Raw genomic sequence first — 23,927 nt, forward strand, 5'->3', positions numbered from 1 at the left:
ACAGTATTGATGGGAGCTCATTTCCATTATGTAAGAAATAACCACTTAAATAACAGAGTTAGAACGCGTGCAAAGAAGAGCTGCCAGGTATATGAAAGGTCGTTACGATAGTCTTGTTAGTGTAACTGACCTCTTAGATAAACTCGGATAGGAATCTCTGTCGGACCGTAAATTGAAAAGTTGACTAAACCTTTTAAATAAACTCAAGAACAGTGTCTTTTCTAACGAAGTAAAGCATATCTTACGGATGCCAACATACTACGGAAGATCAGATAATATAAATAAAATAAGAGAGATAGACTGTAGAACAGACAGATTAAGAATGTCTTTTTTTCCAAGATCAATGAGAGATTATAACGGCAGCGATAGAACTCATAAATAAATTGCATATTGTAGAGTAGCCTACTAACCTATGTAAAACCTAATGCATGTTTCTTAATTTTATTATTATTTCTAACAGCATATGGTAGTATAATTCTTTAGTATATATGACGCTTTTTGGACCGTGTGGTGTGCATGTGGGAATCCAAATGCATGCCGGTGGTTGATCACCCCCTGCCAAACACCCTAGAGGCGGCTCGCACGGTATTATGTAGATGTATACCCCGTGAGCGGACGCTCTATCATGTCTTCGCCGTGGACACTGACGCATCCTCACTCCTGCGCCGCCGGCTGCTGACGTCGTCGACATGCTTGGGGTGCCGGGGAGGGCGGGGGGAGGGGAAAGAGGGGAGGGACCACTGGAGGGTGGGGCGGAACATTCCTCGCATTCCGACCAAGGTCGCGGCAAGAGACACACCCATTTTCGCCGCACTCATTTGCCCTGGCATTCGGCCGTTCCCTCCCCTCCGTCACTAGCACTGGGGGATGGGGAGTGGAGGGGAACAACTCCCCAGCGTTGGAAGCGAAGCCGCCGCCGGCGCGCCACCTGTGCCGGCGGGCGAACTAAAAACTTTCGAGGGGGCGACACCGCACGATGAATTAGGCCATTTTTCGCCCTGGGCGCGCGCGAACGCCGCAATCTCTATTTACGCTATGCCCAGGGGACATAATAGAAATATTTACGCATGGCCCCTGGCGTGTCGGGCGTTGAGTGGACGTCCTCAGGAGCACATGACACGGGGGCAGGGATGAGAGGGGGGTGCGGGATAAGAGGGGTGATTCATTTCCGGGAATTCACTATCCACTACAACCTCGAATCGTAGACGCCCGGATCATGGCCACCTTTAATACAGGCCGGAACATGCAATTTGGCGACAGCGCTTTACGTCCCACTCTGCACATCGCCTGGGGTCCGGTGGATCGGCCTCTCAGCTGTTCACGTTGTGTGATGTTAAGACGGATGGACCTGCGTTCACCTCAAGACGAAGTCTCCGTTCACCTTCCCTTAAGTTAAACTACGGTAGGGTTGAGTTATTCGAGGGTGTCCTGGGGTCGGGGCATCGGCGATCGCCGACCGCAGTTGACATCACCAGACCTCCCTTGGTTGTTGAATTCTACCGGGATAAATGAGAAGCTGTGTGGAAATTACAAAGTAGTTTCTTTTAGCTTATGTAGCAAAAATAGATGCATTGAAATGTCCGGTCGCAGTCCGAACTCACTAAGTTATTTACATCTACATAATACCATGCGAGCCACCTCTAAGGTGTTTGGCAGGGGGTGATCAATCATCAGCATGCAATTGGACTCCAACATGCACACCACAGAGTACAAAAAACGTCACGCATACTAGCAAATTATACTACTATGTATATGCTGTTAGAAATAATAACAAAATTAAGAAACATGCATCAAGTTTTACAGAGGTTAGTTGGCTACACCACGAGTCATGCAAACTATTTATCAGTTCTATCGCTGCCGTTATAATCTCTTATTGGTCGTGGAAAAAATGACATTCGGAATCTATCTGTTCTTATCTTGAGTTAGAGAAGGAGATAAGAGCAAGGGCGTATGAAACAAAAAGTTGGCTGACAGATGATGATTCAGACAATGAGATCTTCCAAAAATCGTTCACTGTTTGTTGGAAAGGTAGAATTAAATGGATGGGGGCGGAGTTTTTATAGTTGTAAAGAATTCAATCGTAAGCCAAGCGATAACTGTAAGTGAGACCAGCTTTGAATCAGTGTGGTGTTTAATTAAATGTTCAAATTCAAAACTATTTTATTATGTTCGTGTTACATACCACCTAACACAGATATAACGTCAATGTTGGATTTTCAAACTCAAATAAAGAGGATAGTATCCGGGTATCCTGAAAGAAACTTAATTGTAAGTGGAGATTTCAACGTACCTTCTATACATAGATTGGGAGACTTATAGCATCATTCCTGGTGGGAGGGATAAAATGATTTGCTAGGATTTATTACACTCTTTTACATCTAACTCATTGCTTCAAATAGCACCCGCACCAAACAGAGAATAAAGCATTCTTGATTTATTAGCGACAAATATACCTCATCAGGTAATAAACGTTAGCGCCGTCGAAGGAATAAGTGACCATAGCGTAATAACTGCAAAGTTATCTCTAAATACCGCTGTAAACTTTAAAAAAGGGCGTAAAGTTTTCATTTTTAAAAGAGCTGATTTTTATGGGTTTAAGTGTCATCTGAAAAATGCTTTCCCCGTGATTCAAGAATCAATATTAAAGTTACATGTACAGTGGGCCGGCCCTCATTTTGCAGAATTGAGAAAAGTTATGTTTTCCTCGTCTCAAAATGATTCAAATGAGGTTTATATTCACGTGTTAAAATTTGTTTACTTTAAAATTACGGCAACCCGTGCCCCAAGGGCCCTAAGTACTGGGGACCCTAAATTGAGATTTTTGGGGCCGAAAAAGTGCCAGTACTATGTAGAACGTAATACATAGTAATGAAATTTAGGGCCTATTTTCTGTTTGTTTTGACCTATCTCTAAGCGTTTACGAGATATCGTCCGTCGTAATGCAATCCACCCCACAGGGCGCTACCCCGCACCGCGGCGCCGCTGAGGTACGGCCCGCACCAGTTACTAGAGATTTCCCCTCCACCCCCTCCCCTCCCTCGGCAAAGACTTTGATCCTGCTGGCAAGAAGTAGTCTTTAAAGAAATGTGCTAACGCTAGAAAGAATTTAATTGTCATGACAATACTTCCAATCAAAGTAATCAATTTACTCGTATTTTCACTTGTCCATGAATTTCAGTGCAAATTAACCAAAATAAAATGCATTTTCGTATTTCTAATCTTTCACTGGCAACCCGTATTTGGCATTTGAAGTGTATTTGCGGACGTTAGGGGTTGTGATACGATGAAAATTCACACTTATTGTTAGTAATTAATTTTGGAAGTTTGCTTCCTTCTACATGACTGTCTTAAAATCTTGAATTAGTTTCACCCCTCTCTCTGCACAATCACATACCTCTTAAAGACTCTGAATAATTTGCAAAATGTTCTTGTAATCAGGATGTTCATACCATTATTGCGTGGGCACATCAAAGATAGATTCCACTCTCTCTTAATGTCGTCGCTCGTTCATCCATTTGTTGAGTAAATTTTCTAACTTTTCAGTCGCCTTATTTTCCGTAATAACAGGAATTCTCGTTTAGTTCCATGGCTGAAACGCATTTCCTTCTGTTTTTCACGCACTAAGTCGGATACATTTAAACCCATCAGGTTATAGGAAAAACACACAGTACTTCTCTCACTTTAAGTAACTTTGAGCCAAGTATTTCTTCACTTTCTTTTCCAACCAGTTCAATTTCTGAATTAAGCCTTGATTTAATACTTTTTCTTGTTGGCCTATTCTTAAAATGAACGTCACGTGTATTCATGACAAACTAGTTTATTCACCACTTTTCTCCTTAAATCCTAAAAAAAAAACTTAGCACTTCCTATCCTTTGCGCACTATACATAAGAACTAACTATCTCTCCACATTGATTTAAAAATGTAAACTGACTGCCTCGTTTCTTCTTCCATGAATATTTATATCAACTGCTATGGCCCTCGAAGCCCTGCTCATTTCCTTCATTTCTTTATAATTTGCTAACAAAATTTTATCACGTAATAAATAGTAATAACATTTTGTATGTAAAGAGCAGTTTTGAACAAAGCATGCGGTGATGATGCACGGTCGTATGGTGGCAATAAACTAAGATTTAACGGGGCTGGCGCACAGTACATAGGACGGCGTTGTAGGGTTAAAATTGACATTGTACGCTTAAAAACATTAATCATGACACAAGAGGAACAGCCTTTTCAATTCTGTACCACTAGGAGCAAAGTCATTGCCGAGGGAGGGGAAGGAGTGGAGGGGAAGTCTCTATGTAAGTGGTGCGGGCCGTAACTCAGCGGCGCCGCGGTGCGGGATAGTGCCCTGGGGGGTGGATTGCATTACGACGGACGATATCTCGTAAACGCTTAGAGATTGGTCAAAATAAACAGAATATCGGCTCTAAAGTTCTTTAAGAATACATTGTACATAGAAATAGCACTTTTTCGGCCCCACAAATCTCAATTGAGGGTCCGCAGTACTTTGGACCCTTGGGCCACTGGTTGCCGTTATTTTAAAGTAACCAAATTTTAACACGTGAATAGAAACCTCGTTTGGATCATTGTGAGACTAGGAAAACATAACTTTTCTCGATTCTGCAAAATAAGGATCGGCCTAATGTACAGGGTACTTGGAAAGGTTTTCTTTCACTCGTAACTTCGGGAATAAATAGCTACATCCATAGTAAAACAGTAAAAGAAGGCAGGGAGCCGAGATGGTATGACGCAAAAGTGTGAAAATCATTGACGCAGAGAGCGTGTCATGCTAAAATGAAAAAAAGTCAGCACGGATTTATCCGTTAATGAACGCGAGTTAATAACTAAAAAATATAGGATGACTAAAGCCGCCACGAAGGAAGCGTTCAGGAATGCGTTTACGAATTTTAAAAGAAAAACACTAGTAGAGCAGTTACAGGATAACCCAAAAGCATTTTGGTCATATGTTAGGGAAGTTCAAGGTAAACGATCTACCGTGCGTTCGCTGAGACACGACAATGGAGATGTGTTGACAAACAGTTGCGATAAAGCCAATTTATTAAATTCCTACTTCAAGAGCGTGTTCACGGAGCCTTCCGAGAACTCACCCGAGACCATTGACAATCCCTGTATACATAAGATGCCAGCTATTGACATTAGTACGCTCGGAATAGAAAATATATTGAAATCGTTCAGTCCAAATAAATCACTTAGTCCAGACGAAATCCCTTTTCGCGTATATAGAGAACTAGCCTCAGAAATTGCCCCCTACTTGCAGTTAATATTCAATAAATCCATCAAAATCAAATAATCATCCACGAAGTACCTAATGACTGGAAAATCGCTAATGTAACGCCAATATTTAAAAGTGGAGACAAGGAACAGCCATCTAATTACAGGCCGATATCCTTAACGTCCATCTCATGCAAGGTCCTTGAACACATCGTAGTCAGCTCGGTAATGAAATACCTAGACGCGCAAAACTTATTGGTCAAAACTTATTGAACGCGAGTAAAGAAGAGCCGCCAGGTATGTGAAAGGTCGTTACGATAGTCTTGTTAGTGCAGCTGACCTCTTAGATAAACTCGAAGAGGAATCTCTATTGGACCGTAGATTGAAAAATAGACTAAACTAAGACAGGTTCAGAATGTCTTTTTTCCACGATCAATAAGAGATTATAACGGCAGCCATAGAACTCATAAATAGATTTCATGACTTGTAGTGTAGCCTACCAACCCATGTAAAACTTAGTGCATGTCCTTAATTTTATTGTTATTTCTAGCGGCATATGGTAGCATAATTTGTTACTATACATGACATTTTTTGGATCGTGTGCTGTGCATGTGGGAGTCCAATTGCATGATGCATGTCGATGATTGATCACCCCCTGCCAAACACCCTAGAGGTGGCTCGCAGGGTATTGTGTAGATGTATCCAGGACCAAAACTGGGGGGAGCAAGGCGTGGTCGTGCAAGTTGTAGCATCGTAGCATTGTAAAGGTTAATGAAACCAAAATTTTAAGAAAATTACGAAAGCAAATTATTTGTTTTTCTTATCATATTCTTGGAGGTGTGATTTTTTATTTTTGTTATCTGTCACGTACTTTTACAGAAACTTTGTTCAAACATTTCGTTTTGGATTTATTTACTTCCGCCCTAATGGGGGGCAGTTGCACCCTCCTGTCCCCCGCTGGGTTCGCCCATGGATTAGAGGATATAAACTTTGCAATGGTTCAAGGCTTCTCGTAACTATGAAGGCACCAAGGGACTATATGTGTTCGCGCAATCCGGCCCGAAGGTGGCACAGAAGAAATGCGCGCGGGGACTGCTGCGTTTGGATTCCAAAGAATTCCCAGGCTCCTGATGGTGTTGTTTCCTTCCGGACGAATCTGATAAGATGCCTCCCTGTGGTTCAATGGGATTTTCTTCAGCAATGCGGGATGATTAGAGCACCATTTTCGAAGCTTAAAACCTCCTCTTTCTAGCAATGTGATAATTCCTTCTTGAATTTTCTCAGCCTCCTCGATCGAGCTGCTGCCTGTGAGGAGATCATCTACGTAGAAATCTTTCATCACCACTGCTGCAGCGCGAGGATCACGATGCGATTCTTTCCTTGGTGGATGGTCCTCTTCCTCTACGACTAACTTTATGTGCCCAAGATCTCGATATTCCTTCATGAATAAAGAATATGCTAATTTCCTCTCCTCGTCCCTTTGAAGTCGCTTCTCAATCATCATAAAGGTGCGATTGGCGATTTGCTCAGAATCTCCAAGGTGACTGATGTCTCCTTTGATGGGTAGTCTAACGATGAAGCGCCCATCTGCCCCTCTTGTGGTGTTTTTCTTGAAATGTTCTTCACATTTCACCTCTTCTGCTGAGAGTTTTGAAGCCGGTTTGCACTCCTCTAATTTCCAGAAGTTTTTTACCTGGTCTTCCAAGTTTGTCTCCACGCTAAAATGGCATGATGATGACGATGACGCTGTTGACGCCTCCCCCTGGCATGGAAGACTTGCTGTAGTGGACTGTATTTTTGTTGAAGACGGAATGAATGGTGTTGAATTTGCTGATAGATTTATTTGCGGGAGCTTCACGGGAGCAACATCGTGGCCCTTTTCCTTTGATTTGCTTGCGGTGGGTGATTGTATTATTTGTTCGGCCTTTGAGACGGCATCAAAATACGCGTCTTCGAATTCCTCCCACTCTCCTTCGCTTCCCGCATTCAATAATTCGATCTCAGATTGCACATCTTCGAATTTCTGCCAAATATCCTTAAATTTCTCCAGGCGGAGACGCAATTCATGGATTCCATCAGGAATCTCAACTCTTTCCACAAAATTCTTAAATCTAGTGACTCTAGCCTTGATATGCCCGCGTTTTATAATTAATTCTTTAATTTTCTCTGCCATCGCTCTGAGAAACGTGCCTTAATGGGTCAATTAGCAGTGGGGAAATGACAGGAAAGGGTATGCACTCACTGCCTACCTTGTGCTGCGATGGCTGCGTAATGCTGCGCTGCTGGTGCGCCGATGCCGCTGCGGTGACTGATGTGTCCTCCGCTGGTTGGATGGCACCTCTCTGGAGATGCTGATTGATGAATAGTGCTGATGGTCCTCTGCTTGAAGACCCCGATTTGAGTGTTTGCCGGGAGATGCCTCGCGATGAAATAATCTTGCGCCGATGCACAAAGATTCCAATTATGATTGCCGATCACTGGTGTGATCCGGCCCGAAGGACCAAAAATGTTCGCGCAATCCGGCCCGAAGGTGGCACAGAAGAAATGCGCGCGGGGACGTGTGCCCCGGGTTATGATGAAATGAAAGGCGAGGACACCTTCAATCAAATTTAGTTTATTCGCGCGCAACTCGCGGGGAAGCGCACGCTGAACACTCCGCGTCCACACGCTCCCGGCTTTGGTAAAACACTGACAAACACCCACGCCGTCGGCGAGGGCATCGATGCTAGGGTAAAAGGGTTACTGACCCTGAGTAACGGCACTCTCTCACTCCAAAAGGGTGTGAGTCGAGTCCCCTTGGCGGAGACCAAGAGAAAGGGGGCCGAAAGGGACTTCGCCCGGCCTTGGAAAATCCCGAGTGCGACGACACTCGCCGCAGGGGAGGGGGGGAAATACCCAACAATATGGTTTCATCGAATCCAGTCGGGTAAATGCAGTGTTCATTGCATCACGTTAGTATATATACCCTTAGTTATAATATATATGGTTAGTACCCTTACATACTTCCGCGTCGGCGGCAGTGCTTCCTGCGCAAACTCTTGACCTGAGCGGAGAAAAACTCGCGAGTCCTGCTCCCACCAGTTTTCAAATGCGCCCACAATCAACCGATAACGGCCTAGGCGCTCCAAGTTACCTCTCGCTTCTCTATTACATTCCGTACCATTCAGCACTGGCCGTCGTTTCTAGGAATCATCTTTCATTTTTATCTCACCACTTTTCCTTCTTTTTTGTATTTTTTCGTAATGTTTATGGTACTTTCATTTTTCTGAACTTAATTGTCTCGAAATCGAAGATTAATGTGTCACGTATGCATTCAAAACTCCTCTGAATAATAATTCTATCACATAAGTTTTTACATTTCTTTTATTCGTACATTAGCACTGTAAATGTGCAGATGCATCTCAAGGAAGCAAAAAAAAATGTGAATAAATTAGTTTGGACAATTTTCATAGTTGCTTATTTTAAAAATAATAGATTTTATGTTTAGCGATGATAAGTCCCCTGAAAATGTAATTCACGCAATTGACCAAGGTTCGATGCCGCAGTTTATCTCGAGTATGATATCGAACACCATTTTGAGATGAAATATTGCACACAGGATCTTTAGTATTGACCTTGGCAGTGGAATTCAATGCCGACATTGACGGAAATGTAATACCGGGATTTCCAAGACGATCGCAATAACTTAGATGTGAAGATAATGACGGATTATGACTTGATGGATGTCACCATTCAGCCTGATAAAGAGATGGAAAGCGAGGAAGATAATGCAGGAATTCAAGAACTCGTCCGAAGAGAGTCAGGAAGTGGATGAAGAAAACGCCAATGCACCTCACCTAAATTCTTCCGAAGGCACTTAAATGACTTACGATTTATGGTACGCAGCTAAACTCGAAGTAACGGATACGCCTTTTTCTGGCCCCTCAGGACTAAAAGTAAATCTTTCCGACGAGAATCCTTACGACTATACTATACTCATTTCCAATGATGATTTATTTAGTTACTTGTGAAAAAAACGAATGCCAATAGTGATTATATGGTTCGAAATAATACTCCTCCAAATGCCGGAATAGCGTAGTGGAAAATCTTTAGTCGATGAGAATTGGAAACATTTTTTGGCTGTCTATTTCTAATGGAAATATATCTCTTAGAAGATTACAAATATTATTGAAAAAAACTGAAATGTATAATTTCCCTGTTTTTTTCCAATTACATGTCACGCGATAGGTTTTTGCAAATATTGCGCGCTATGCACTATGGTAGAAATGTGACAGAAGGCGAACACGAACCCAGTGATCCATTGCACCAAATACGTGCAGCTACGAGTGAAGGGTAATACCCAGTAAGGGCAGTGAGTCTAGACGAATTTCCATGAAACGAAGAGATTCCCAGACGAAAGTCCATAGTTCTTTGTAGAAATCGGTTACTGGTTAAAATTCATTCCTAAGAAACGTCACAAATATGGAATAAAATTGTACATGATCACTGAACCATGCGGTTTAGTTTTTGATTGCTTGATATATTGTGGCGGTGAGGATGAAGGAGTAGAGAGTTCAGGTCACGTCGAGAAAGTGACTCATGAATTGTTGGAAAATTTTTAAAATACGGTGCAATCAGTGCACATGGGCAACTATTACAACAGCCTGAACACATGCAATTGTCTGCTTAGAGAGGAAACATACGTTACAGGTGCACTGCAAATGAAGAGGAAAAATAACCCCGATATATTGAAATAAAAATTGGAGAAGGGTGATCTTGTGGCTCGCTTCGATAGAAAGGGAATGGGCGTTTTAAAATGGAGGGATAAACGAATGCAAAGATGATTTCGTCCAAGTATGGACTTTTCAGGCAAGAGGGGAGGGAAGTCCACTAAACCCGCTATGATGGACACTCACAATAAACATATGGGAGGCATAGACAAGGTTGATGAATTGTTGCTTATTATATTTGCGAAACGAAGAAGAAGTTGGTGCCTAACATTGAGAATATACTTTATTCAGATAATAATGAACAATTATTTCACATTACACCCAAGATTTAAAGGAACACCCATACATTTGTTAGAACACTGCAATGAAATGATAAAATCATTGCTAAATGTCCTACCTGAGGGGAAGCCTTCAATGAGTTCCTTTAAAAATATTCACTTCTTAAGAAATGTAAAGAAAAGGAAGAAAGAAGTGCAGCGTATGTGCCAAAAATAGAGTGAGGAAAGGTGGTAGCACTTGCCATTCAGATAGCCGGTGGAAACCGGGGTTGTGTTGCACGGGTTGCATAGCTTAGCCAATGCTGTTTGTGGCAGGCGCAACGGTTCGAACTTTTTTTTTTAAAACAAGCATAGGATTATTATTTTTCACGGTATGTATAGAGACAAATCTACTCGGCTCTGCTAAAAAACCACTGTCGATCATGGGGACATTTTTCATCAAAATGGCAAAAAGGGAGAGTATTAAATAATTAATGCATGATAAGGGTGGTAGGTGTAACCCCACGGTTTCATATGTTGGCAGAAAATGAAGTAAGCAGGTGCTGGGAGAAATAAGATGTAGATATTACCGAGCTTAGATTTGGAGTGGTGTCAGAGGATGCTCGCGAATTTTTCAAGATAGCAGAATTATCATCCAATGGTACACATGTCCTTTTTCTTTGAGCATTCTCCTCAATATAGTAATCAAACCGTTGTGTTCACCTTGGGTGGCGTAGCATACAGCAGAGTGAGACCAACCGTGGGAGTTGCATTGCGAGAAGCCAAGGAGATAACGTCAACAATCTAAGAGCCCGAAAACTGCAGAAGTCGACAAAAACATGTAAACAAAATCAAATGAAACAATTTACGAGAATACCTTCTCTATAACATACGACACTGATAATCGACTGTGAAAATTTCCTTTCATAGCAAATTTAACGTCATAGAGGCAAAAATCTGCTACATTTGCGGCTTGTATCTCCTCGGCAACAATGATATGTAAAAATGTATCCCTGTAAGTTTCACCACTTAATTTGAGCTGTTCCTGTTGGCGGAGGACTACTCACCCTTCCTCACAATGCTCTCTTTATAATTAGCTGGCATGGAATCAGCGAAAAGAGGATAAGCGCAGGAGTGCATTAGGACTAGACAACCGTTAAGGGGAGACGCGATAAGCCAGCCGCAATCGACAGCCAACAATCCCGAAAGCTGCGGAAATCGACGCAAAAACGTAAACAAAGTCTAATGATACTATCTACGAGAATACGTCATGAAATACCGTACGACACTAATAGCCGACTGTGAAAATTCCTTTTTAGAGCAACTTTGACGTCACAGACGTAAACATCTGCTAGATTTGAGTCTCCTATCTCCAGGGTGAGCATACATTATAAGAAAGTGATCTTGTTAGTTGCCCCACTTAACTTGAGGCATTTATTTTGCGGAGGAATACGCATCCTATTCCCAATGCTATGTTTGTAATCAGCTGGCGTGGTCCTCAGTGAAAATAGGGAGAGCGAAGGGAGTGCATTTAGACTAGCCAGCCGTTGAGGCGAGGACGACAAACCTGCCGTTCAATGGACAGTCAATAGGCCCAGAAGGTGACGAAAAAACAAAAAAATTCTAAGGGTACCATTTTCGAGCAATCCACATCCCTTAACAAGCACCACGTAAAGATGGCGACGAAAAAGTAATTTTGAAAGCATATCTGACGTACTAGATGCAAAATCTGCGAGTTTTAAGTGTTGTGTCTCCACTTCGAGAATGGCATATAAGAAGGTAGCTGAGTGTTTCAATGGACAGTGAAGACGCCCAAAAGCAATAGAAGGCTAGAAAAAGATAAAAAATCAAATGATACCGATTACAAGAACACCTCCTGGGATGACTTACGGCACTAATACCTTGGTTCGAAAAAAATCCTTTTTAGAGCAAATCTGACGTCCACGAGACAAATATCTGAGAGATATTAGGATTGTACCTGCACGGCGAGAATAACATTAAAGAAGGTATCCCTGTAAGCTGCCCCACTTGACTTGAGCTATTGCTCTTGACGGAGGGCTACTCAACCTCCCTCTCAATGCTCTGTTTGTAAATGGCTGGCGTGGTCTTCGGAGAAGTGAGGATTTAGTGGCTTTACTGTAAGTAAAAAACAGTTAAATTATAGGAGCCACTTTTGAAACAAGTTAACTATGCAAAGGAAAAACCGTCGCCTGTATCTTAAAAATTGCATCAGAAAACCTAAACGCAGAAATTACTGCGAATCATTTCCGGTATTTTCCATGGAACTTTTAAAGTAAAAAAAAACTCCATTCAAGGCGGAACAAGCCAAATATAAAAATTGTTTATTCCCAGATTTAAGTATATGACCCCGTGAAAAAATTCTTATAATCCAAGTGAAGACTAAGGATTAGAAATGGAAACAATTTGGCATATAACATAATAAAATGTCGTGTAATATTGAAAATTGAAATTTACTTACCATTCATTCCTCAGGATCACTCTCCAGTGTTAAAGAGTTCCGAGACATATCACTCGTATAACAGAAACACCACAACTTTCACATGGAATCGATACACTGAAAATAATGAAAAAGAGACACACATTAACATATAATTTTTATCATGCACCAACCGACTATTACGTTGACGGAAAATTTCAGGTAAGAAACGAAGTTGATGATAATGATAGTTAATACACTAATTTATTTGATAATCCTTCCTTTTGTGAATGCTGAGGTTAACGGCCGCGAAGAGAAAAAAGAAGAAAAAAACTTATGCATTAGCTGGTTAAATTCCGAGGAAATTCCGATATATTTGCGATAAATTTAAGCAATTACAACCTCCTGACGACTTCAACAAAGGAGAGGCGTCCTTTTTCAACTCTAAAAACGAAATATTTAGGAATATATCTTGAAGGATCCCCGAACAATATCATGCCACTGATAAACTGCAAGGTTATGCAATCAGCGGTGAAATGGCACAGCCTTACAAATATTCAAATATCTTGGTGACAAAGTCCCGAAAATTCGAGTACAAATACCTTGCGGCAAGACGTCATGAAAATACTATTATAATCCCCTCTAAACCACGATGGGAGACAAATCACTATATTATAGCTGTTCCCAGAAGCCTTAAGAAATCACTCGAGAACCACGTACGGGTTACCTTCAAGCACTTCGTTAACGTCACACAAACACTCAAAACAGATAAAATTAAACAGAGTACACCTTAGGGACTAAATTATCACAATATGGCCACTGGATCGCTGCAATGGACAATTTCAAATTGTCTCATACGTAAGAAATGTAGACAACATTACTGAAACTTGATTACTAGGCATCGTACTCAATGAATAATAATTCAGACGTATCCCGTATCACAATAGCAATCGATCGTGAAAGAGAATAACGAATAGCCCACTATCCACGAATCTTTGGCAGGAACAATGAAAGCATTCAAATTACTGGCGAAGATATCGAAAAACATTTCCCTCAAATTATGTGGGTGATAAATGTTCTTAAGCGTAATAAATCTAAATAAATCAATCAGCTCACGAATAATTTTCGGCATTAATCACAGCAAATTCACAGATATCTTAAACATTAAAGTAAAAAGTAATGGCGTAAATATTAAACAGGGAACCGGTAACTTAAACATGGCTTCGTTACTTACCTCTTCACTCGACGACGACTATCACCAAACTGAGGCTCCCGAAGATTCGTAGGTTGAGCCGGCATGTGATTGGATAACACCTTTGACGTCACGAACATATGGCCGATGTATTTTCGTATAGATATTAAAATAGACTTTCAGTTAAAAAATAAATAAATGGGATATCATTGAAATTAAATTTAAAATGTAATAATTTATATACATGTATTTATAATAATTTACTATTTCAAAGAACTTGCATTCTTACCTTGCGTAGCGTAATAACTTCGATAGTTTCAGAGTTTGGGCCCTTTTGACTCTCCAACAGTTTCAGTGCTCAATTCAATCATGCGTCGCTGAATTCCATTATTGATCCTCGCCACTCCCTCACCCTGGCGAAATTTCTAGTCTTGTGACCGTCAGAAGACTATGACTCACTCTCAAGTGTCATTTCGAAGACTACTTCCACACTGTGAGTGTTGCAGTGTCTACACCAACGGACCACCGTCCCTGACTTCATCAACAACGGCGTGCACACAGGATACGCTTGAGAAATTTGAAAGCAGTGAAAAAATCTGTGCATGTGAGGTTCGAGTAGGATAATAACCTGTTGCAAACAGCGGCTGGCTGGGAAGAAATTTACGTGATTGACCGTGACTTAGTGAGTGAGTAAATTATTGTTATTTTGTGGGCACCTATTGCCATCATAATCTGCATTCCATTTCTTAATGCGCCGGTTGTCGGCAATTTGTTATAATAACACGACAAATATTGTCGATTTATACAATTTATGATTGAATTGCATGAGTTTTTCTATTATATTACTACTATTTCTCCTAAGGGAGCTGTTGAGTATATATGATTTTACACTTTCCCGGCGAACACCTTTAGAAAAATCTTCTCGGGATACCGCGCGGGTTAGATTATTTAAGAGCGCCGACGTTTCGGGTACCGACTCGCTACCCATGCCGTGAGAATGGGTAGCGAGTCGGTACCCGAAACGTCGGCTCTCTTAAATAATCTAACCCGCGCGGTATCCCGAGAAGATTTTTCTAAAGCTGTTGAGTGGTAAAACTGATATTATTTCACAATCTGACATTCTCCGGTGGATTCTCGGAAAAAAACCGTTGTAGTATTTTTTGAATCTCTCTGTCTTTCTTATTTTTTCCTTTCTATCTTTTATTTCCTGTATCTTATTCGCATTTTTGCAGCATACTTCTTTGGTACGGTTTTTCTTGGCAAATATCCTTAAGTAACTGCATCGGTTCTTATTTACTACTTGCAGAGAATGTAGGTACGGAGTGAGGGGAAAAATTGGTACGGACGTGTTTGAGGAGCAGATTTACACGAAAGGGATCATGATTACATGAAAGCTAATATGCAAGTCTTATGAATGCTGTCTCAGGTTTGAGCGTGAAGTGAGAAGAAATTTGGTGCGAGGAGAACATATGGTACGAGCACGCCGGTGGAGCAGGAATTCAATGGATTAATCCTGACTGCGTGAGTGGAGAAATTGATTGTCATTTACTCACCTCCTGCCACGTAACTTTTAATTATTATCTTAATTGCCCACAATTTCTTAGTGGCGGCACACTACACCCATCTTAAGTGATATTTTTGGCAACATTTCTGTGTTTGGTGATTATTCTAAAATAAGTGGTTACCGCTGAATAGCTCAGTAGATATATCGACGGGGAATAGGGTAACTCTATGCGAACATCCTTGCTGAGCAATCAGGCCTTGCATTCAACTTGCTTTTCGTCAAATGTGAATCCAATTAATTAATAGTAGCGGCCGTAATGTGAATCCGTATTTTCGACGTCCCTATTAGTCACTTACTGTACTGCAATGCTAAAGTCTTTTTTCACTAAAAATAAAAATTTGACTAATTATGGACTGAAACTATCAATGACTTTTTTGTTAAATCACACAATAAACCACGCATTAATCCTGAAATTCAATTTAAAGGACTTAAGATTATTTTATTTAGGTAGACACAACCCAAGGTGCTTCTTTATCACCTTGGACACAACCATATCTTACCTGCTACCCGATAAATTCAAGAATTTCCTTGTATCAACTCATGACTAAGCTAAAGCTAAGATTCGGAATTTTAGGAAAAGTCTCTTTGAATTTGCGAACGTTTAATATATAAAAAAATGAGTGCACGAAAAACGGCTGCACATATGATGGCCGGAATAAGGATTGGTAGAATGACGGTGACGTAACCACTTCGGTCCCAATATAAGTCGAGTGTCAATGGTTATTCGGTATAAATTCCAAAGTCACATCACTCAGAAAATTTCGTTATTTTCGTATTCATTCGTTCGCTCAGTCTCGCACGCAAATATCGACCAGAAAGCAAAATTTTCTTCAGAGTAGATGAATTAAAGATCAGATCAATCAATGACTTATTCTTCAAAGCATGGAACAAACTGCGCACCACTTCTGAAATTGTATTCAGATCATTATGATTTTTTTCACTAGGTAGGGATAGCCTATGATTTTTATGATGGGGCGATTCACGTAAATGCTTTCTGTAAATGAAATGAAGGCTTCGGGTGACTTCGTATCTCAACTCCGTGAGGAATTCACGCTTGATAGGAGGCCACGACTCTTGTATATCCCTTCATAACGCTCACTTTGTTGCCAAATTCCATTCCCCGATGAACTACATACTCATTTCCAACTTCACAGAAGAATACGCCATCCCCCAAAACTCAAAGGGGTGTTCGTTCTCCGATTCGTAGGCGTGGTTCAGCGGCATTGCCAATTCGACGTCTATTCTGGACAAAAATTTCGGCTTCTACTTTGGTAATATGCTCTGCCGCCGGGCGATTTTTGTTTTGTGGTTTAATTTTAGTATGAGGAATAATATACACCTTTCGATACATAAAAAGTGTAGAAATATTTTATTCATATAACATACGTAACTTCAATATTCAAGTACTTTACTACACCTCGGAAATTGATATCTACCTTTGTGCCATTTAAAAAATCAAATATTGGGTAAAATATAATTTTTAAACGCTATTTGTAATGCGGAGTTGTCGCTCTCTCTATTAATAAATACAATCTATCGATTAAATATTTTGCCCGTAATCAGAAGAAGAATACGACCGTTCTTCCGTTATCAGAGTTTCTCGCGTGTTCTTCTCCACACTTTCAACCATAGAATCCAAAAGTTTACGTTTAAACAATATTTAATTATTTATTGTCGTAGTCAAATTCACAATCAGTAAAACGATAGATGACGCAACCCTCTAGAGCTTAGGCAGAATTTCATACAAATTATCAAAAGTCAGCTTTCTGCCTTTTTTGCGCCGATAGCAGGTGATATTTTTTGTCTGGGATGTACTAAATATGCTACACCGTGAAGGCTAAGAATTCTAAATACACCCAGTGTGATTAATGAAGCCAATATAATTGTTTTCTCCCAATCAACTGCATAGAAAAATAAAATAATTACGAGTAGATTTAAAAGGTGAAAATTATAGTTACTTGCTTATTTCCTTGAATCTGGAGCTATTTGACACTTTCCAGGAGAATGAAGCCAAATCCTAGCACCCCAGTATCATTACTCCTCTTCTGTAACTCTCATGGTAACACAAAAAACTTCGCAATCACCACAAGATTTTTCCACACACACACAAACCACCCAACATACTTAACAATATGTAATGCGCTGAACCAGTGATTTCCAAATTCAGATATTTTCGAACTCCACACGAACCAATGCGCTTCACATTTTTAACGAACGATTTGCGTGTTTTAGATGCACACATTACTTCCTTCATGTTACTTAGTGGAAATTTGAAATAACTTCACAAGATGGAAAAGGCACACCACTTAGAAATGAATTCCAACACTATCGTCACATGGTTACCCAGCAACTGCACTATTTTCTGAGTGACTTCGCACCGATCCCAAATTGTTTCCACCCTCAACTCAGAACTGCGTCATGCTAAAGGCCTGGAGACATGTCCTCTTTCTAAGGACGGTACAAGGCGGCGGTTTACAACCTTGTTAGTCCTTAAGCAAGAAAGCAAATACTGCCGGTTGAGCAGGAGTGATGCGTCTCATAAACCGCACGAGTACATGCTAGCGATTATTCATGATGGCTTTGTACGGAATCAAGGGTGATTCTTTCCTTCGAGAGCATTTCCAATTATAATGTGAAGCGAGGGATGAACAACCAGCCCTCACCGCGTCATACGTTAGAGTGAACTCAAAATTGAAGGTGTACGGTGAGACGTGGAGTCATAGATCCATACAATGGAATGACGAGCGCCATATTTCGCCATTAGCTGAAGCATTGTCACCCATGATACGCGAAGTAAGTTGGGTAGTGCACCAGCTGTTGTTTTCACTTAAAATAAATGAAAGGCATGCAAGCGAATATGCTAGCGAATACTCGTGAAGCTTTACACGTTGCACGATGCCCCTCCATAGCTAGAGGCAAGAATTTGGGGTGAATAAAACTCTCGAATTTCGTCATTAAAAATGACCCATTTCGGGATAAAAAATGGGAAATGGCTCTAAATTTCGGTGTTTAAAAAATATTGACTCATCCAAGATTTCTCAGCCGCCATTTGGTGATACCTTGCATTCACTATATTTATGGCTGTTCTGGAGAAAATTTATTTGCATTTTAATGTATTTACAACAGTTAATAATAATATATTTATTTTACTCTTGGAATGTACATGCATGGTTTTGTCTATAACATACAGAAATGGTTACATAGGTATAACGTAGACATAGGGTTACAATGATTGAGGTACATGCACAAAAATACAGTATTTATTTATTCATCTGAATATTTTGCAGTACAATTAATCTCCAAATGTCAAAGATAACATAAGTTCAACATTTTCTGGTGTCAAAGTTGTTCTACGGTCACTTACAATATTTGTATACGCTGAAAATCCACGTTCACTGTCCACATTAGACACTGGTACCGACAGTGATTTAACACTTGCATGTACAAACTCAGCATGATCTTTTTTTAAGTTGAGTAATTCTGACATGAGGTCAAATTCAGATCCATTAGAGAGTGCTTTCGTGAGTGCACTTTTAACAGCAGCATGGCCCTCAAGAACCACTTGTGAAGATAGTGCTGCCATTAATGGTAGATGCTTTGAGGCCCTGATAATATCATTATTTGTAGTGGATCTCATGAATCTTTCATCAAAAAGTTGGCCAATAGAATGAAGAAATCCCTTGGCAGTATCTCCATGACTGTAACTGTGAAAGCTTGATTTTTGCCTTCGTAGCTGTATTAGTTAATGCTGCTGTCAGCACAGGTGCAAGTTTTTTTGGGAGATTTTTTATTAGACCAGATGTGTCATTCCCAAAACTACCATCACTTATAATTTTTAGACTATTTCCTATGTCTATTAATTGGCTTTGTAGTTTGTATGAATAAGGATATGCACCCTCAAGGCATTCTAGCAGCTTCACAATCGGTTGACAATGTTCAGCAACAAATGCTGCTTGGCACTGTATAATAGCAACCTCTTCTTCGGTCAGGCTACTTAACCAATGTACAGCACTTCCTCCCTCCCCCACCAATGAGAAAAATTCTCGGATATCTGAGAGATACTCATTAACATAAATGACAGCCTTGTGCCAAGAATTCCAGCGAGTAGCTACAGGAGATGGAAAAAGCTTAGCTTTCTTTTCAACCTCTGAATACTTCTGCTGTAAGAAAGCAAGGTATGCATGTTTTCTTTTTCTCGTATTCAGAAATGCACTTTTCACCTGCAGTATACACTCATTTAACTCTTTTAAATTAATCTGAAAAATATTACTCACTAAATTAAGTTTGTGTGCCCAGCATTGTACGTGCACCAGGGACTCACCAAACAGGACTTTCAGGCTGTCAACACACTTTTTCATATATGCAGCAGAATCAGTAACGATACAAGAAACATTTGTTAAAGAAATTTCCAACTTGCACATCATCCATTATTGCCCGACCACATTCAGTAGCATTAGCATTGGATAAAATCTTTGCCCCCCGACATACAATTTGGAGCTGTCACTACATTCTAGGATTTTAATTAAAACTAGAAAAACACACTGCCCTTTTCTATCTGTTGTTTCATCACAGAGAATTGAAACTTGTTGGTCTTTTACTTTTTGTCTCATAAATGCCTCCTCTTCTTCTCGGACTTGAGGGATGTAAGTCTTCCGCATCATATCAGCTGAAGGCAAATCTCCAGCACCTGAAAAAAATACGAAATATTAAATGCAACACAAAATTTCCATGTTATCTGGCCCAGCCCAGTACATAGTATCTTTTGAATAGAGAAACACCATATTGTCAGAGTTACAGATAGTATACATAATTTTAAGTATAGCAAGGTTAAGTTTAGAAGTTAAAGCAAGCCATATCCAAAGGTTATATGGAAAAAGATCAATATAACTAGCTAAAAATATAGAGAAAAATTAAATAGTTTCTCACCTGGGATGTATTCACTCATCCACGATCGCAGACTGAGGTTATCTACTTTTTCTATTGGAATATTGGCTTCCAAAAATGCTTTACAGGTGGCCATAACGAAATAATTTTTTTCTACTCTTGCCATTTTAGAACTTTGGTAGGTTTCTTGGAGTGAAGCTTGCCGTTTCACTGATTGACCCTTCTCCTTCGCTTCTTCTTTGAATTTCTTATGTCCTGCACCCTCACAGTGCTTAGCACAGGTATCTTTACGTGCCCATTCAATTCGGCAGTTGCAGTATTTGCACATTAATATTTTCTTCTGTTTATCAAAAACATAGAAACCTTCACTGCGAAACTGATTTTCGCGGTCAAACACAGTTACTGCTTTCGGCATTTTCCTTAGGTCAATTTACGCAATGTAGGGATGTCTCAAGCTGAGTTCACATGGGAGTGGAATATACGGAACAGACTGCTAGTGGAAAAGCATCTAGCCAATCACAATCCATTCCTTCTATTCCACTCCCGGCTTCCGCGGGGACTACAATGTAATGAACTGACTACAATGTAATCACTAATGTGACATTCGTGCCGGGACAAAGTTAGAAATCGCGCTGCGACAACGAGAAAAAAACAAACGAATATCGCTTGGCGACAGGAGCTCAGACGTTGAGACGTGCAACTCGGAAATTACAGCGGTAATTTTCGTAAATTACCGCTGCCCCTGAAAATCATGGCAATTTTGACCACTACCTCAATTGAAAATTACGGAATTTACCCATCTATACTCGGACGAATAAAGATGAGAATACAAGACGGATTATGATTAACGTAACTTATTGGATGGTTTGATTCCCAATTAAAGGTCTCTAAGATGTGTAAAATCGTTGGATTTGTACATGTAGAACGCGTCCGATGATTAGTATTGTACGGGTATTTGAATGAATTCAATTGGAAATTTTCTGTCAGCGCTTAAAATGATAGATTTTAATAGTCGGAAGTAGTAATATTTCCTGCAGAAATGAGATAGCAAGTGGGAGCAAGAACAAAACTTATCACGGAATATTTCATTCGGTGGAGATAGTTTCGCAGTCTCGGGGTCTCACTCTTAATAGTATACAAGATAGTATATAAGTGCGGAGGTTTGTCGAAAATAATGGGGTTCGATACAGAGATGTTTCCCTCTGTTACATGCTTGAATTTTGGCCGTCGATGAGGATTTTACGATGAATAGATGTTCTATAGGTAGAGGTTTTGCTACATAAGCAACATTTTTGCAAAATATCCAGTAAAAATTCTTTAAAAATCGCATTATTTTCGCGTAGGATAATATATTTCGCGTTATCCCAAATAATCTTGATATTTCGCGTCATTCCGCGAAAAAATCGTTTCGCGAAAAATTCGTGCCTCTATCCATAGCTAACTTCTTCTTCACCTAGGGTGGGCACACAAAAATAGTTGATTCGATAGTAAATAAAACTAAACCAAAATGAAAGTATGGAGCTTGCGGGGTTGACTTTGCTCTAATTTTCAATGGGACGTAGCCCATCTTTCTGAAGAGAGTAGAGGAGCTGCTAGAGAAATATTTCCTCTAGCAGCTACACGTCTACTGAGATGGCCACTAGCCCTGAGGCAACTATCCTCTGATCCTCCTTTTGACATATAGATATAATACATTTCATAATGTCGGCCAATAGCAAGCGATGAATTTAGTTTAGGTATTGTTCAAGTTAAACATATAGCCGCTTTAATGACATTTTTTGTTTCCCAAAGGACACGAATTGACAATGACAGTATATGCAACACGCATACCGCATCGGCACCCAAAAGTATATTTTTTGAAAAAATTAACCCACCTTCTAGTTTGATGTGAATTTAGAGCAAATTATGTTTCAATTTAGGATTTTAGATAATTGCGCAATAGTTATGGTTTTTTTTTACTAACACCGTATGAATAATAGAGTTCATTATGATTCTGGAAAGGAGTGATTAAGAAGAGACTATTTTCCTGTTTTCACATTCCTCCCTACATTATCAGTGCCAAATCATATTTTGTGACAATTAATGAATTACTCTTTCTACTCCCCTTCGCATTTTTATATCGATGCTAATTTTTGTTTTGAACGCGAATTGTAAAACATCGAATGACATGTAAATATGTGGAGAATCTTTATTTATTTTCATATATGGTGATATATATAGGAACCACGTAAAGGATAAAATGCTGAGGCCTTATGACAGAGATTCATATCAGGGTTGGTTCCAGGAGTTTTTTCTGGGGGCACAAGGCTCTGATAGGCCTTGTCTTATTTGAGATTTAAAAGATACAGAAATAAATGTAGAGAATATTCTATTAATTTTGATACGAAATTTGCTAACATTAAAGTAATAATTCGTTTCTTTCACTCGATACTCCGAAATACACAAAATAAAACGAACATAATGATAACCTTATTAAAATGCCTATTTTATAACCGTTGGGGGGGGAGGACACATGGGATGGGGGCAAGTGCCCCCATCCCCCCTCCTGAATTCGCGTATGCCATCCGTCAGTCTTCTATAACACCCATCTTTCCAGTAATATGTAGACACGCACGAGCCCCACTTTACTCACGGGGCCGGGTCGGTGATAACTTGCAAGGTTGGCACATGAAGCAACCTGCATCCATTGCCTTCACGACACCAACAGCTGACGAGGGCGGACGCGACTGAGCTACCGAAGCTGTAGTCAAACTCCACGAGCTAGAGGCCTATCGGATTTCATGTTAGCGGATGGAATGCACAGAGGCGACTCCCCTCCACGCAAGCGTTGGGCCGTAGGTTTGTTTACTTTCTGGCTCCGTGGCGAGGTTTTTCCTCTCTTTAGATTCATATTTGAGCTCACCAGTTATGTCTCACTGACACGATGCGTGGCAGCCGATTAGTTCTATTCTGTGCGCGATAGATGCGGTGAAGTTCTGGGAGAGTTCAAGTCGGAAGTAATCATCACTTATCCATTTTTTCAAACAATAATTCTTAACATCTACACACTCCTTGCAGATGACTAAAGAAATATTTAATTCCGAATTTTCTAAACGGCTTAGTTATAAAAATGATAATTCTCTCTATGTTACCAGATTCATTTCTATACAGATTCATTTAGGGAGTGGAAATGAGCAGAAATAAATTGGTAAATGACCTCTTTACACTACTATATCCAATGACTATTAATACTAATTCATTTAATACCGAAATAATTATCACCTTTGTCTTCCAACCTTTTATTCAAACTAATCCGTGATTTAACTGTGATGTATTTTTTCTGGGTAGAATGGAAATATGACCACCTGGATCTTATGGCTATTAGCGTAACAGATTGTGAAATATTAAAACTAACGCTCAAACAGAAGATAAATCAATCAATGGCTCCTGATAATGTGTCCATGGATGAATCGAAACTAGGGAATGAAGCTATTTTTCTTTACTTCGGAATACTTTTTTCGTAACACTAATATTGGGGACTAATGATAGGATTAAACTATGGATAAGAGAATTTTTGAAAGATAGATCCCAGAGGATAAGAGTAGTTGAAGGATATGTCTAGGAGATAGCGGTAACAATAGGGGTCGCCCAAGGAAGCGTATTGGGTCCAA

The 23,927-nt window shown here is 40.1% G+C and overlaps 1 protein-coding gene across 1 annotated transcript; it reads right to left on the reverse strand.

The window, feature by feature from the left end:
- Window positions 1–19,126: 19,126 nt before the first annotated feature.
- On the reverse strand, window positions 19,127–20,943 carry LOC124171544 (CGG triplet repeat-binding protein 1-like). Its single transcript, XM_046550724.1, has 2 exons — window positions 20,320–20,943; window positions 19,127–20,080 (listed from the first exon to the last, which is right to left on the reverse strand). Exons 1-2 carry the CDS (start codon window positions 20,690–20,692, stop codon window positions 19,821–19,823), a joined length of 633 nt encoding a protein of 210 aa, XP_046406680.1. The 5' UTR covers window positions 20,693–20,943; the 3' UTR covers window positions 19,127–19,820.
- Between the last annotated feature and the right edge of the window lie 2,984 nt (window positions 20,944–23,927).

This window comes from Ischnura elegans, chromosome X (genome assembly GCF_921293095.1).
Source record: "Ischnura elegans chromosome X, ioIscEleg1.1, whole genome shotgun sequence".
Lineage (NCBI taxonomy): Eukaryota > Metazoa > Arthropoda > Insecta > Odonata > Coenagrionidae > Ischnura > Ischnura elegans.